This window comes from Lactuca serriola, chromosome 8 (genome assembly GCF_051521515.1).
Source record: "Lactuca serriola cultivar US96UC23 chromosome 8, Lser_US96UC23_V15, whole genome shotgun sequence".
NCBI lineage: Eukaryota > Viridiplantae > Streptophyta > Magnoliopsida > Asterales > Asteraceae > Lactuca > Lactuca serriola.
Window position 1 is genome coordinate 27718934 of NC_136415.1, and position 18174 is coordinate 27737107.

At 35.1% G+C, this 18174-nt stretch overlaps 2 protein-coding genes across 2 annotated transcripts; both read right to left on the reverse strand.

Annotated features, from left to right (window-relative positions):
- Nucleotides 1-8852: 8852 nt before the first annotated feature.
- Nucleotides 8853-9852, reverse strand: LOC145069241 (GCN5-related N-acetyltransferase 8-like). Its single transcript, XM_079016185.1, has one exon. The coding sequence runs from the start codon at nt 9743-9745 to the stop codon at nt 9020-9022; it is 726 nt and encodes a 241-aa protein (XP_078872311.1). The 5' UTR covers nt 9746-9852; the 3' UTR covers nt 8853-9019.
- A 2131-nt stretch (nt 9853-11983) lies between these two features.
- Nucleotides 11984-14306, reverse strand: LOC145066744 (disease resistance protein Roq1-like). The gene is made up of 2 exons (XM_079014018.1): nt 13786-14306; nt 11984-12770 (listed from the first exon to the last, which is right to left on the reverse strand). The coding sequence occupies exons 1-2, from the start codon at nt 14304-14306 to the stop codon at nt 11984-11986; spliced, it is 1308 nt and encodes a 435-aa protein (XP_078870144.1).
- Nucleotides 14307-18174: the final 3868 nt, after the last annotated feature.

An 18174-nucleotide genomic window follows, 5' to 3' on the forward strand; every position in this document is an offset into this window, starting at 1 on the left:
AATTATTAAGAGCTTCAAGAGTTCAATTGAAAAAAAACATGTAAAGAGATCAAGACATTTCATACGGATGGAGGTGGAGAATTCACATCGCATGAACTGAACCGTTTTTGTGATGAAGATGGGATAGCACGTATGTTGACGGCTCCTTATGCACCCGAAACATCCCAAAAATACGGTCCAAAATTTTCATTTTCAATCATTAATAAAAACCATAAGTATAATTCATCATATAAAAGTCATAAATTCTGTATCTCAAAAATATCATAACATATGTCAATATATCAAAATCATATGTCAAAACATCAGAGTGAATCCTCCCTGGCTAAAAGCTGTGGTGTGTGCAATGTAGTCATCCCGAGCTCTTCTCCTTACTAGCGGAAGTACCTGAAACCATAACTGAAAACTGTAAGCACGAAGCTTAGTGAGTCTCCCCAAACTACCACATACCATACACATAATCACATAATCGCATATAACATACATTGGGCCCCGCCCTGCTACATCGGTCACTGCCCGACATCGGTCTTGTCCAGCCATTGGGTCCTGCCCGACATCAAACCGCATCTGGCATCGGGCCCCGCCCGTCATCGAGCAAAAATCATGCATAACCACCTAATCATCGACATATAAACATTCCTTGGGCCCCACCCGACATCAGACAGAAATCCGGAAGCATACAAGCATTCCTCGGGAACCGCCCCGACATCAGACCGTAGTCTGGAAACATACAAATAACAAACACATGCAAGAATTACAAAGACATCAAGCATACTAACTTTCTTCAGGTACCGCCCTGGCATCGGATCGAAATCTGAAAAAACATATAAACCTACATTGGGCCCCGCTCGACATCGGACCTTAATCCGGAACATACTAACATACATAAACATGCCGACCTTGGTTCCTTCGACCCGTTCCTACTGGAGGAAAACTCACCTCAAATGTCAAGTGAAGTAGCTGAACTTCTCTGCTCCCGCAATCGGCTTTACTCGCACCCTATACAAAACAACCCCTTAGATACCATTCCTCACTTCAAGACCCCTTCACGGGTCAACCTTGGTCAAAGTCAATGTAAAAGTCAAAGTCAACGCTCAGTCAAAGTCAAAGTCAATAATCCGAGTTGACTCAACTCATCGAGTCGTCGCCCCTGATTTGCCGAGTTCTCTTGCTACTCATAGTCGTGATAACACGAGCCAACTCGTCGAGTCCCTTGACAGACTCGTCGAGTTCTACCTTGTACAAAATCGGGACAAATCGACTCAACTCGTCGAGTCCCTCTCTATACTCGCCAAGTTCCTCAGTTTGTTTGGGCCATCTTAATAGATTAATCCCCAACTCTTCAGATCTAAGCTTCTTGTCTCTCATACATACTAAAAACGTCCTTTTAAGGGTAAAGTTTCCAACTTTACCCACTAATATCCTCATTTGATGGGTTTGGCTCAAACTAAAGCATGTAAACAGAGATCTAGGCCTTAGACATCATTGGAACACGTAAAGCTTCTACCTTTTCCTCCATGCATGGCCTTTTGGGGCTTAAAAGGCCAAGATGACATCTTAGAGCTTGCATGGGGGATCCAATGGCATAAAGTTTGCACCTTTATGCCCTAACAGCCCTTAATGATTCTAGATCTGATGGTTTCACTCACTTGGGATGTCCATATCCCAAGGTTCAAGCTTCTTGGACCAAAAACCCCAATAAAGAGAAAATAAGGAGATCTAAGAAACTACTAAGCAAGTTAGAGACTTGATTACCAGAAAATGATGAGGATGAAAGGAAGTCTCTGGATCTACTATCCTCTCCTTGAATCCTCTAGCTTCTTCTTCTTCCATAAGCTTCAAGACACACAAAGATCACTCAAAATGGCTAACAAGCTCACAATGCATCAGGGTTTCTGAAACTAGGGTTTGGGACTTGGAGGCTGGAAATGAGGCCAGCAGGTGGGGATTAGGATGCTTAAATAGGGTGCAAAACCCCAAAATTAGGGTTTCATCCTGGCACCCCTACTCGTCGAGTCGAGGCTCTCAACTCGTCGAGTAGGCAATTTAAAATCTCACGCCTATTCTGGTTCTACTCGATGAGTTTGGGGCTCCCAAATCGTCGAGTAGCTCTACTAAAGTGAATAAATTATAATTAAATGCGTACCAGGAACCAAGTTACAGCACCTCAACAAAACGAAATTGTTGAACGGAGAAATCGGACTCAACACGAGATGACATGGTGCCTAATGAAAGCAAAAGATATTCCTAACCAATTTTGGGGTGAAGCAATTCGTCACGCAACTTACATCATAAATCGAACACCAACTTGAGCTTTGATAGATGTTACACCATTCGAGAAATTCTATGGTGAAGAACCAAACCTTGAAGACTTGAAATTATTTTGTTGTGTTGCATATGAAAGAATAGTCTTAAAACATTTGAAGAAACTTGATGATAGTCATGTCTGTTGGTATATTTTTGAAAGGAACCTAATTCGGGAGGATTTCGGATATACAATCTGTGGAAAATGAAATTATTATAAGGGCCTATGCAATTTGGGATGAATAAGACATGGCAGTGGAGTAATGCACCCAAAAATCAAGCTAGAAATGAATCGAGTTTACTCACAGTTTTTTGGAGTATTGAATAAGTAGTCCAATTTAATGGTGGTTCAAGTCCAACTACAACTGGAACCGAAAAACCCACCGATCATGCCAACCCCGACCAAACTGATGGCATTTCTCAGGATGACACCAACCCATCGCAACCTAGTGATGCTAATAATGATGCAGATTTTGTCGTACTTTGACAGTCCACTCGAACTCTAGTGTTGCCAAGAAGATTAAATGAATACAAGCTAAGTTTGGATCATTTAATGTTGACATTTGATGAAGAACCAAAGAATTTTAAGGAAACCAAAGTGAACAAGAATCGACTCGAATCAATGAAGGTCGAAATTGATTCCATCGAAAAGAACAACACGTGGAAATTAGTTCCTCCACCTAAAGATGTTAAACATATCGGGTTAAGATGGTTGTATAAAATTAAAAGAAATACGAGTGGATATATTACAAGGTACAAAGCGTATCTAGTGGCTAAAGACTATGTACAAGAGCAAGGTATTGATTTTGACGAAGTATCCGCGCCGGTAGCTCGACTCAAGACAATAAGACTATTGATTGATCTCACAGACAGGAATGGACGGAAGATACATCACTTGGACATAAAAACAAAATTCTTATATGGTGACTTAAAAGAAGAAGTGTATGTTAGCCAACTGGAAGGTTTCGTGAAGCAAGGTGAAGAAATGAAAGTCTACAAATTGGTAAAAGTTTTATACGGTCTTCGTGAATCTCCAAGAGCTTGGAGTTTGAAGCTCAATAATACGTAGAAAAATATGGGTTTTCAACGATGCATGCAAGAAAATGCGGTTTATAGAAAGGTTTCAAATGGAGAATATATAATTGTTGCGGTTTATATAGATGATTTATTCACGGCGGGAACAAGTCTAGAGTTCATAAACCAATTCAAGAAATTGATGGTATTGCAATTTGAGATGTCGGACCTTGGTGAACTAACTTGCTACTTGGGTATTGAAGTATTGCAAGAAAATGGTTGTGTAAAGGTAAAGCAAGAGAATTATGCCATGTAAATTCTGAAAGAAGTTGGTATGGAAGACTGTAAATCAACTCAATTTCCTATGGAGCTAGGACTAAAATTGTCTAAAGCTGAAGATGAGTCTGAACCCATTATCGAGAACTAGTGGGTTGGTTACAATATCTCTTACACACTCGTCTCGATTTAGCATATTCGGTTGGAGTAGTTAGTCGTTATATGAAAAGTCCAAGAGAATCTCATGCACGTGTCATTAAGCAAATTCTTCGTTAGTTGTGTGGTACAACATCTTTTGGGATAAGACATAAACGAAGTAAAAATATTAGCTTGTTAGGTTACAATGATAGCAGTCATAATGTTGATGTTGACGATGGAAGAAGTACAACATGACATGTTTTCTACCTTGGTGACTCACTTAACACTTGGTGCTCCGAGAAGCAAGATACAATAACTTTGTCCTCAAGTGAAAATGAGTTCATGGAAACTACTACAGCTGCATGTCAGACAGTTTGGTTAAGGGAGTTGTTAGCTGAGTTCAAAGGAATGAAGAAACAGAAGGTGTTGATTTGCATAGACTACAAATCAACAATTGCATTGTCAAAGAATCTTGTCTTTCATGGAAGAAGCAAACACATCCACACTCGATTCCATTTCATTCGAGAGCGTGTTGAAAACAAGCAAGTGACAATTAAACATATTTCGGGAGAAAAGCAACGATCATATCCACTTATGAAGGCCTTAGCTCGGATAAGGTTCATATAGATGGGATCGTCAATTGGCGAGCAAGAATTATCCTCGACTCAGAATTTCAAGGGGTGATTGTTGGCGAATTGCCGTCGATGTGGCTGGAAGGCGTGTCTTGATCCAAAATTTGATGGTTTGGAGTGGTGTCCAAGTAACTTGGAATGTTGTCCAAGTTATTCCAAGTAACTTGGAAAGTTGGTCCAGAAGTGATGTTTTGGAATGTTGGAATGGTGAGCATATATATATATATATATATATATATATATATATATATATATATATATATATATATATATATATGTTTCGTTGGATCCTATAAACACAAGTAGATTGGAGTTTTGTATTAGTTTCTTCAATAATAAAAGTGGTGTGAGTTTATGCAACTTACTTTTCTGTTATATACTTTCTATTAACTTTACAAAAGGCTTTGGAGCGAATGTAAAATGGGATATTACGTGAACTAAATCGAGGATTAGGTGTGGTTTTGATGCTTCCTATATAGCTTCACAATTGACAATTTCAAGAACTTTAGTACGATACTTTGAAAGAAATTGATGCGTTGATTTAATTTTCAATGGGGGTGTGGTTTTATCTGGTCAACAAAATGTATTGGAACATGAAAGTAGAAAGCCATAGCAATGGAAGCCAAATTATCTTTATTGTGGATGATTTTCTTTAAGATATATATTTTATTGAGAAGGACGATGCAGCTTTACGTGCTTGTTGCATATAAAGTTGGCTATAACCGATAAAAAGAAACAGGTCAACATCCACTTTATGTTCCTATAAAGCCAAAAATTAAGTTTAGAGACTGATTAGACCAATTTTGGAAAACATTGTAGGATTATAGTGACATTTTTCCTTAAACTAGGTTAAAACCTGTGAGACCTACGGGTGTTGAATTATAATTGAATTTTAAAATTAATTAAATAATAAAATAAAATTTCATTAATTTTGACAACTTATGAATTGTAATATTGAATTTTTCAAAAACTTTTTGATTTGTAAGTATTTAATTACAAACTAAATCATAAGTATTTAATTAGAAATGGATTTTTTTTGAAAACCCTTATTTTTGGTGCATGATTCTTGTTAGACATACACAGATGATGCATTACCGGTGTGTGCATAAAATAAACAATACGTAATTATAAATAAATAAAGTAATATGATGGATTAAGTGTGATTTGCTAAAAATGAATAAAATATGCTACAAAAAAGTTGGCTACAAATTTTGAAAAACTTCCTTATAAACAACATTGGAAGTTTTATTTGTGACTTTGCCATCTTTATCTAAAATTTATAATTTTAATCATTCTTTGTTTTAAACTCTAGATAAGACAACATATAATTGCCATGTGAAAAACTGGATCTTTAAGAAACAAACCAACCTTTGATAACGATTGTCCTTGACTTTTATTAATAGTCATTGCAAAACATATGACCAAAGGAAACTGTCTTCTTGTGAATTTGAAGGGGATCTTTTTTTTCTGATGGAGTTAAAGACATTCTTGGAATAAAAGTCCGGTTTCTAATATTAGTTCCAGTTATTATACGTGTCTCAATAACATGTTTTCCCAATGATAACACATGTAGTCTTGTGCCATTACATAAGTCGTTTTTCTGATCAATATTTCTCAGTAATGTACACTAATTTTTAAAACTAACTTATGATTTGGTAAACCGGATACTTTGAGACCATTTAATACATCAGGAGAGTATAAATTTGAATCAAACTGATCATGGACAAACTCGGATTCACATATGTTGTCTGAACTTAAATATTCAACTTCATCTCCTGGAAACTTGTTAAGCAAACGGTCGTTTATTTCCTGAACAACTTCATTTTTTGGAGCAAGTATCGCTCTTTCTTCTAAATATTTGTGTTACTATAGTTCTCCAAAATTAACGGATATACAAACTCAATTAAGGAACCTATAAGATCATGTGAATCATTAATGAGAATATCATCAGGAATATCGATAATCGTTTCACCGTCATTCGAACCACCAAGTTTGCCTTCTCTGATATATAATAGCCAATTTACAAAATCTCTTATTTTTCGTATATCAGATTGATCCCTTCCAACAGTTAGCCTCATGTTTTTTTTGTTAATCTATGGAGTTTGCAATGTTGCCATAAATATGAAGAACTCAAAGAAGCATTTACAATGTTCTGTCTACTGCCACCTGAAACAACAGGTAGAATCTGTCTAAAATCTCCTCCAAAGGCAATAACTTCCCCTCCAAATGAAATATTTGAGATGGTTGAATTTCCAAACCTTAATAAATCCTTCAAAGTTTGATCTAAAGCTTCAAATGCATGCTTATGGACCATAGGTGCTTCATCCCAAATTATTAAAGAGGTTTTTCTTATTAAGTTAGCCAACTCACCATCTGGATTTATTTTACAAAAAGAATCATCTGTAAGTTCAAATGAAATTATAAATCGAGAGTGTGCTGTTCTACCACCGGGCAATAATAAGGAAGCAATGCCGCTTGAAGCAACATTTAAGACAATATTACCATCAGATCTAATTGTTGTTGATACTGTATTCCATAAAAAAGTTTTACCCATTCCACCATAATCGTAAACGAAGAAGACACCTCCTTTATTTTCTTGAATAACACTCATGATGTTTAGGAAAATGTTACGTTGCTCATTTGTTAATGCAAGAAACATACGATCATAGTCATTCTTTAAAACGGGAATTTCGTAATCTAGCTCCTCGGTGATTAGTCGATTGTTTGAAGAAGAAACATTTTTGAAGTTTTTGAGAAATTATTTATAGGGCTAGATTGATATTACAAAGAAATCAGAAGTTAAAAATTAAGTGCAAAAACTCAAAAGCTTAGGGACAAAATTTGTAATTTACCTAAGAATAAACTGAAAACTGAAACGGTGAAACCTATGCCTCGTTACGGTTCTTGTTCGTGATCTTTGGATTACCGAATTGCTGAGTGAAATAACTAATATGGCAGAATATGAAGGAATCATATTGGGCATGGGAAACCCTCTCCTCGACATTTCAGCCATAGTTGACCCAGATTTCCTCACAAAGTACATATATCGCTCTACACCTGCTATTCTTTTGCTCAAATAACTTTAAAAAAGCTTCTAATTTGATCTGTTTCGCAAGTAGGTGCGGTTTTTATGTTGTTTCTTCCGATTTTCAATTCTAAAAATTTAGGGTTCTTCATTTGCTTTTAGTAGTCAAGCAGCTACACAACTAAGATGCGAAATTATGGAATTTTCAATAGGTGAATCCAAGTAAGATTGAAATCAACCTTATAAAACATCTCCAATTCTCACATAAATGCAATTTATGAAGACATGGACAATTTCAATGCATATGAATCTGATTCATCAACCTTGCTAATTTACAATGAAATTTTGGATATGGCCGATATGCATCTTCCTCTGTTTCTTTGAAATTTTAGATATGACCTGAATCCAAACGATGCTATCCTTGCGAAGAAAAGCACTTGCCTATGTAAGACGATTCTCATTATTAAGCATTTTGACATTTTTTTCATTGTATATTTCAATCTTATTGCCTTGTAATTACTATATTTTGCTACTGTTTTTCAAAAAGACATGATTCCAGTATTTCATTATCATTGTAAACTCTGCATTATTTGTTTAGATTTATGGTGTTCATGATCGAGTACATTGCTGGAGGTGACTTCACACCTTTCAAGAAACCTAATTACATATTTTTCATCTTTTAGATTTGTGTTCTAACATGTCATTACAGGATCCACTCAGAATACCATCCGAGTTGCCCAGGTAAAGATACAATAGCCCCAAATTTTCATCTCATTTATCTTTTATAAAAAGAATAAAAAACGCAACACTTTTTTTTTACTATTTTTCTTCTGGTATTCAGTGGATGCTTCAAATAAAATAAAAAAATTCAGGTATGTGGATTATACTGTTAGTCTAATCATAATCAGTCTTTTTTTATTTATACTATTCGTCTTTATTGTATATTTATAAAAAAAAATCAGGTATGTGGATTATGTTTTTGGAAATGAAACTGAAGCAAGAATGTTTTCAAAGATTTAAGTATTTTGTCTGAATTATTTGTATGCAAGTGTTTTAAGATAACTTTTAACATTATCAGGTGATGCATTTGTTGGGGGATTTTTTGTCTCAATTGGTTCAGAAGAAACAGATAAAGGAATGTGTGAGAGCTGGTTGTTATGCATCAAATGTGATTATACAAAGATCAGGCTGCACATACCCACAAAAACCCCATTTTAGATAAACTTTTGATCGCATTATTTATAGTCTTTTAATGTGTAGAATTTGCACATTTTCCATTAGAGTAATAAGATATGATTGTATTCAATCAATAATCACTTCTAACTCCTTCAATATATTCAATTCATCATACATTATATTTTCTTAACTATTTAGATCATAACTCCATGTCACAAGTTATGTACTTACTATTTCTGAGTAATGTATTTTTTTTTTTATAAAGTTAAAGCAAGAAATCGGTTCGAATGTTGGAGAAAGACAACAGAACAAGCACCACATATCTCCGTAACTAAAGTTGAAACATTGAGGAAAGGGGGCAAATAAGACAATTCACATAATCCCAATTCCTAGAAAACCCTAATTCCATCTATCTATCTCCCTCCAAACACCGAGAAAACCCTAAAAACGAATCAAATCAGATCAAATCAATATCGTTTTTGGTACCAGAAGTAGTAGCATAACCTTGAAGAGCATCACCAGTGAGCCTACAAACCCTCCATTCCTGCATAACAGTAGCTCCCATTTCCTCGTAGAACTTTATCGCGTTCATATTCCAATCCAGCACAACCCACTCCACCCTCCCGTACCCCATCGCCACCGCCTGTCTAGCCACCGCCGACAACAGCATCTTCCCCAACCCCTTCCTCCGATAACTTTCCCTCACGAACAGATCTTCTATGTAGAACCCTGGTTTCGCCAGAAACGACGAGTAATTAGGGAAGAACAGAACGAACCCAGCTACAATCACTCCTTCCTCCATCGTCGATGACTTGAAGACTTCCGATTCGGGATCGGAGATCGGGTAATCGAGATTTAGGGTTTTGTGGGTGGGTGTGAATTTGGGGTGGTGAGCGATGGAGGAGGAAGGAAATGGTTTTGTGGAAGCTTCGATGAGGAATACGGTGAAGGATTCGAAGGGGTTGTCTTTGGAGAAGAGAGTGGTGGAGAGGGAGGGTTCGGTGGCGGAGCATAGGTCGGTGAGGCGTTCGAATACTGCCATTTGGTAGATCATTTTGTGGATAACCGGGACGTCGAGCCTAGTTGCGAGGCGGATCCTTGTGAAGAGTGGGTGGCTAGTCGGGAGATCCATGTTGAGCTCGGGGGTGGTGGTTGGTAGTGGTGGTGGTGCTGCGGCGGCCATTTTTCTCTCAGTTGGTTAACGTCGGCGGTTTTCTACGTTTCTCAATAATCAGTGGCGTTTGGATAGGGGTCGAGAGTGTATGTGGTCCTATATAACGTCATGGGGAAGATGGTAGTTTTGCCTTTTTCTTCTTTTAGACCATTTTAAAAGATATTCATTAAAAAGAAATTAAAAGTTCAAAAATTCAAATTTGACATATAATTTTAGCATATAAAATAAAGCAATTTATCAATACTTTTATTTTTACTTTTGTCTGTCGACGTGTACTTTGAGAAACGAATTAAAGTTTTTACTTGTAAATTTATGGGGAAATAACAAATAAAAAGAAATAATAATTATAAGTTTTGCCAGTTTAAGTTTGATCATCTCAGTCTCCAATTTGTTGGTTTAAAAAATTATCATGAAAATATATTTAAGTCACCCAATTTTAACATATTTTTCTGATTTAACTGCCATAATAGAAAAAATCGTATTCTTGTTTTTTTTTGTTAGCTAAAGTCGGTATTAAAAAAGTATGGGTGTTACTATATATCCGCATACTCACATAATAAATCACCATATCATTTGGGATGCACAAGCACTGTTATATTTACATTGGAGTATATATATATATATATATATATATATATATATATATATATATATATATATATATATATATATATATATATATATATATATATATATATATATATATATATATATATATGGAAAAGTGAATATACCCTTAAGGGTATATAAGCTTAGGTAGGAGTGTTCATTTGGATGGATCGGTTTAATCCGATCTGATCAAGTGAATCCAAATTAATTTCGGTTTTCAAAACGTAGATCCAAATAGTCCAAATTAAATTCAAATCCGATCCGATCCAACCAAATTATAATTCGGTTGAATCGGTTTTTTACAATTCGGTTTTCAAGAATCAAGACATTTAAACAAATATATAACTTTAGTATTAACTTACGCTATAATATAAACTAAAAAATATTGTTTAATTAGTTGTGAACTAAAACTTATAAATAACTATCAAGAAAAATATATTATAGTTTACTACTTTATAGACAATTTTTTTTGATAAAAAGTACATATTAAAGTATTATAATTGATGAAAAATTTTAATATATTAAAAGAATAATTTAGTAAATTTATAATTTTTAAAGATATATATTAAAAAGAACAAAATAATAAATTGTAATTCAGTTTTTTTGGACTATTCGGTTTTTATTTTATAAACCAAAACCAATCCGAAATCCAAAATAATAATTCGGTTTTGCTAAAAACCAATTCAAAAATCCGAATATCCGAACCAAATAGTCCGATCCAAATTGTCCAATTAGACAATTCGGTTTTATCCAAATAGTGAACAGTCCTAAGCTTAGGTATCCAAACTCACTATACTATGTCGTTTTGTATCATATAATACATTCTAATTGTCAAATGTTCTTATAATTTAACTTCTAACTTGATTAATTCCAAGATTTTTATAAATTATACATTTATCTTCCTCTTATATAATTTTCACTTTCAACTACACTATATATAGCCGAGTAGGTGTTCGGCAAAAATATGTGAGGTAAGAGAAAGATAATAGCGAAATTTCAAAAATATTGAAAGTAAATCTAGTTAAGGGTTGGAGTTTAAGAACATTATAATGAATATATCAAACAAAACGACATATTATGGTGTGTTTGGGTACCTAAACTTATATACCCTTGAGGGTATATTCATTGTTACCATATATATATATATATATATATATATATATATATATATATATATATATATATATATATATATATATATATATATATATATATATATAGAGAGAGAGAGAGAGAGAGAGAGAGAGAGAGAGAGGCTTAATAGAAATCTAATTAGAATCCTATTTGATATCTAATTGCTATATAAAAAGCATTGCTTGATCCATAAGCAATCTCGATTTGCTTAAACCCTAAACAACTTCTTACGTTTCATTTTCGCACAATGGAATGATGGATGTCCCTCCTACACCTCTTCGTGTAAGGTGGGTATAACTGGAAATAAGCCAACAGTAACTTTGTTTTTTAGAGTGAAATTTTGCTCTTATTCAAATTTATAACATACTGTATTAACTAAATTGGTAAGGATTTCTATTTGCCCACTAAATCTTTCCAAAATTTTGTAACAAAGATTTATACAAAAAGGTTATTTTTTTAGCAACCATTAAACTCATTAAAAAGAATTTAAAAACAATTAGCATTCTAATAATTTTCAACTTTCTCGATCATTACTTGTTTTTTTAATTTCTCAAGCATACTTTTCCATTCATTCACCGATTTTCCAACTAACAAAGAACCAATAACCTCGATATGCAGGGGAGTTCGTGCGCTACACTTAACAATTTCTTTCGAAATATGCTTATGAGATTGCAATGGAATTGAACTTCGGAAAGCATACTGAGAGAAAAGCATTAACGATTCTTCGGAATCTAACTCATTGACCTCATATCTTATGTCAACTCGTGCATGATCCAAAATATATCCACTTCTAGTCGTAACGATAATCATACTTCCCCTACCTAACCATGAGGATTGTCCGATTAAGGAATCCATTTGACTTAACTCGTCAAAGCCATCAAGAACTATAAGAACTCTGGTAAATCCTAGCTTGACTTTTATTAGATTAATTCCTTCGTCAATATCACAATTCACATAACTCTTTCCTTGTAGCTCATAAAAGAGTTCATCTTGTAAACGAACAAGACCATTAGGTTGTTTTAATTTATCTCCAACACGTGCACGAAAACAACTACCTTCATATTGATGGGTGATCGTATTATAAAATTCTTTAACGAGAGTTGTTTTTCCAATACCACTAATACCATACACCCCAAGTACACAACTATTGTCTACCCGTCCTTTGAGTAACATTTTTAGCTCTTCAACACGAGAATCCAATCCAACTGGATGCTTGGCTACAAACAACTTCCGTTTTATCTTATGTAGCACATTCATTATAATTCTTTGAACAAATTCTGATTCACACCCAGTGTTCTAAAAGACGCGCCATGGCGTGAGGCGCGGCGCTGCCGTTACGAAAAGTTTCATAACGTTGCTGTTAGGCGTGGCGTGTCGCAAGGCGTGATATGGCATGCCATGGCGAGTTATGGCATGTTATGGCGCGTGTTTTTTTCGTTTGAGACACGTTTTTTTGCTTTTTTTTATACCTTTTCTAATCGGACATACGAGTATTGTGTTTTTTTATTAACTTTCTGTTATTAGTTGTTGATATAACACTTCTAAAAACTAGGTATATTTGATATAAATTTATATTTATGCGGTAATATAATTATAAATGAATACAAAATCGCCGCCTTACATCACGCCTTGAAAAACGTCATGGCTCGCCATAGCTCGTTAAGCTTGAGGTTTGGCCTTGCTGCCACGCCACGCCTCACGCCTTTTAGAACCTTGTTCACACCTATTAAAGACATCATTAATTATGAAAAAAAAATCATGTTTTGTGATTAACAATTAAACAATTAAAATAAGGGGGGAGTTATAAAAGCATTTCAGATGGTAGAATAATATTTTTTTTAATGATTAACGGTCAAGGGACAAGGGCCATGATCGCAGTGAAATGCAAATATAAGAACTACATTGAGACAATTTTAAAAGTTGGACTGGAATTGAGATTTTTGGTAAAAGACAGGGACCAAACTTATAATTTACTCGTTAAGAAAATGTATAACTGCTTGTAGGGACGAGCAAAATGACAAAACCGGCCTGAACCGGACCGGAACCGGGAACCGGCTTCGGCCAAAATCAAGAAACGAACCGGCCCGACGGTTCTACCGGTCCCGGTTCCTATTGGTTTTTGTCGTGTCTTCAAATGTTGGAATCGGTCCTTGAAAAATAGCATCATACGGTTCTGGTTTTTGCCGGTTCTACCGGTTCCCAGTTCAAAAAATCCACAAAAATAACGTCCCCGTCCCGGCCCGACCGGTTCCGATGCCGGTACCGGTTCCGACCGGTTCCCCGGTCCATATGCTCATCCCTACCTGTTTGTATCGTCATTAAACTCCCAACCATCTAAACTTGTCGCCTCCGTCATCACACGTCGCCACTCTTCCACCTTAATCCGATCAAATCGCTCTTCATGTCTTACAAAAGCCGATTGAAAGCTTCCAGTTTGCCGGTGAACATCATCCCGATGGACATCATAAAACACCAGAAAAACCAACTGATTGACGGTTCTTTTAGAATCCAAAATCTCCAACAATTCATCAATACACCATTTCGACGATGCATAATCCTTCGAGAAAACAACGATCGATGTCCTTGATTCCTTGATTGCTTTTATCAACTCCGATGGAATATCATTACCTCTAGGCAGCTCATCGTCGTCTTTAAATCTGTGGATTCCGGCTTCAATCAGAGCCTTGTAGAGATCGCCACTGAAGGTTTTGCGGGTATCTTCGCCTCTGAAGCTCAAAAAGACGTCGTAATGCCAACGTGGAGACATAGGTGAAGTATTTTGTAGCTTCATGGAATAGAGTTTTGGGGTTCTCCTTGCAGAATCCATTGATGATCTTAATTTACAGTGTTCATATGAGATATAATAAGCAATTTGTTTTTTAAAAGACAAAAAGCCTTGTAAATGACAATTTGGTCACCATCAGCCTTTGTTGTCTGAACTTTATTGTATGTTAATCTATTGAGGATGAAAAGGGTACCGGTAAGACAATGTGGTATGGGCCATTTGCTTCTCGTTATTGCCAATGTGGAGGGGCTCAACGGTGTCGTAACGAGATGAACACTGCCCCACCCATCTCGTTTAGTCTCGTTATGGAGCTTCTCGTTGCCGTCTTCACCAGATGAAACGAGTAAAAATTCGACCATTTGAATTTAAACATTTTGACTATGGTCAAATTAATAAAAAAAAATTAACTTAAAATTCATTATTCTTTTCCTATATAAATATATACTGTTTATACGATTTTTTCCACACAATTTCTCTCTTACTCTTTATATAATTTCAATTATGTTCAAAAAAATTATGGATCTTTTCGACTCGTCCGATGATTCTGATGACGATATATTCTTCAGGATGATGTATCATTATTACACTAACGAGTTGCTACAACCAGACACAGCCCCGCTACTAACAAGACGTGCGATGTTAAACTGAAATCGCGAGGAATGACACGAACGTCTATATCACAATTACTTTACGGATAATTGTGTATACGTTTCTTTAATCTTAATACATATTTACTATACTTTTATACAAAATAAATACAAATATACTACATGTTTCTTTAATTTTAATACAAATGTATTATATTTTTAAACTGTAGTTAATTTATGTTTTAGGTATGAATTTTTTCAATTGAGATATGATGCTAGAGGTAGACGAAGGTTTACAACGTTGCATAAATGTGTTGCGGCCATTCGTTTGATGGCTATGGGGGAGTCACCCGACACCATGGACGACTATACGAGAATGTCCGAAAGAACCGCAAGTGAGAGTTTGTATACATTGTCAAGAGGTGTTGTTGAAACATTTTGGAGACGTATATTTGCGGAAACCTTTGTTGCATGATTTGCAAGAATTGTATGTGCGCATGAAGAACGCCATGGGTTTCCCGGAATGATTGGAAGTATTGATTGCACATTCGTGAAGGCATTCTGACACCCAGTTGAAGAAAAAGATAATTTTTTCAAGAAGAGACAAGAAGGAGCACGTAAGGATGTGGAACGTGCTTTTGGAGTGCTTAAGGAGAAGTGGCACATAGTTGAAAATGTAGCACGACCATTGGACTTAGAAACTCTACGATATATCATGTATGCATGTATCATAATGCATAACATGGTAGTAGAAGATAAATAACGAAATATTGCACACTATATCCTAACGGAGCTCAGACACGTTCAATTTCAACCATGAATAGGAGAGTATTTGCATAGAGTCGTTGACATTCAGGACACAAATAAACACAAACAACTTCGAGAGGACTTGACGGAGTATATCTTCCACGGTAACGATAATGAATAGCGTTGTTTAGGAAAAATAAAATATTTTTTTTATTGTAATGTTTTTTTTTTTCAATTTGAATGTTATGTGTAATTTAAATGCTATGTTATTTTTTTTAAACATTATGTTTTATCTATATATTATGTTTTATTTAAAATATATTTGTTTTAACTAAAAAAAGAAACTCAAAAAAAAATTATGAAATGGAAAAAAGTTGGTGTTATAACATGCTCTTAACAAGGTGACCATTTCCCCACTTTGTGTTATAACATCATTGTTTATTTGGCATGTGAGGTGGCACCAATTTGGTGTTATGACTAGTTGTCCACACCCAATGTTCTAAAAGTTGGCAAAGGCATGCCTGGAAGAAAACCTCAATACTCATCACCGAATCTTTTACATAGGCTGCATGGGCAACGGTCGAAGCCGTTTTGTTGACGTGGACAGTTGTCCCCAAACCGTTAAGGCTCGTTATGGGGTCTTATATGGTCGCGGTAACGAGTGGCAACGAGATAAATACAGATTTTTGGATGATTTGGACCGTTTAAAAACGGTAACTTTCAAATAAAAAATTTATGTTACCTATATATACATACATAACACCTAATTTTAATCACCACTCTATTTTCTTTCTTTTTATTTCATATAAACTTTCAATAATTCAAAACCAAAAAATAGATCTGTTTGACTGTTCAGTGATGATAACGACGATGACGACGTCTTCATCGGTATGATGTATCAGTATTCTACGGACGTGCTACTACAATCAGATCCAACTCAACTACTCACATGGCGTGCAATTTCAACCGGAGACAACGGAATATTTACATAGAATGGTTGATATTCAAGATGTACGAAAACACAGACAACTTCGTTAAGACTTGGTAAATTATATGTATGATGGTCACGAATATGAATAATAATAATAATGAAATTTAGGAGAAAAAACGTATTGTTTTGGTGTTTTGAAATGTTTTTTTGGTTTTCAAATGTTTTTGTTCTTTGTTGTAATTTCTTCTAAATGTTATGCTTAATTCAGGATTTATTAAAATAGCATGTTTTATGAACTTATATTTTATTTTATAATTATTTAAAAAACATTAAAAAAAAAATGAAATGATGACAAGGAAAATAGAGGGTGTTATTGTTGGATAAGGTGTCTAAGTCCATAACTATATTTGGTATGTACTTGAAATGATTTGACATGGTCCATTTGGGTTGCATGCCATTACAACAATTGGATAGACAAAATGAGAAAATGACACTTATGGTTTGTTAATATATTATAAGTTCTAATATATTAATAATATTATTTAATTAGTATTGATCAAGAATTAATTTGGAATTAATTTTGTGATCAAAAGGAGACTAATTAAATATATGAGGATTGATTTGTAAATCATTCATTCTTGTATATTGGACTTATGGTTCATGATTCACTAGATTGGCTAGGACCCATTGGGTGCTCCATGGATGCTCCATGTAGGTTATAACCCATGGATCATGGGGGAAATGAAAAGCCATGCACAATAGGGTTTACATGGTGTAACCCTACATGTGGCACACTATATAAAGAGCCCCATAGCTAGCAAAATCGGCGACTAATAGAAGACAAGGAGGGCTAGCCGATTTTTTAGCGAAAGTGTTCTCTTCTCAAGTTATTCCAAGAGTTGTGGTGTTGTGTGAGACATTTGAGGCATCACATTTGGGGTGCTAGGCTCACAAGGTCTTAAGGAATTCAAGCTACTAGAAAGGTATGTCATTCTACTAGTTTTTGCATTACAAGTTCCCCATGCCATTCTAGTTAGGATGAAAACCTTGGAAAATTCTTATTTACATGAATATTAAAGAAAACATAGATCCAAGGTTTCTAGGGTTGCATGTACACCATTGGAGTGTTAGAATGCTCAAAACCATTAGTGGTATTAGAGCCTAGGCTTGCTTTCTTGATATTTGATGCAAAATGATTGAAAAAGTCGAATTTTCTGCCCATTGTTCAGTGGACTCGCCAAGTCCATGGGAGGGTTGGACGAGTCCATGTGTTTCTTTAACCTACTCGTCGAGTAGGTTCGTACACTCGACGAGTAGAAGCTCCTGTGTGCAGATTTTCGAGTTTTGCTGCTAGAAATGGACTAGAATCATTACCTTAAACTGTTTTGGTCTTATAAAACTTGTTTCTGATGGTGTAATGGTTATGCTAATCCATTTTCAATGGCTATTATCAAAATTTCAAGTTTTATATGTGTTTATATGATTCTTAAAATTGTTTATATAAATATTCATGCTTATGAGTTTTAGTAAGATCATAGGAATTATGTGCAAATTGTTTGATGATATGATTCTTGATCTAAATGTTATTGATGGAGTCCATAATTTATCCTCAAGTTATGGATTACCAAAAGTCACTTCTTTAAAA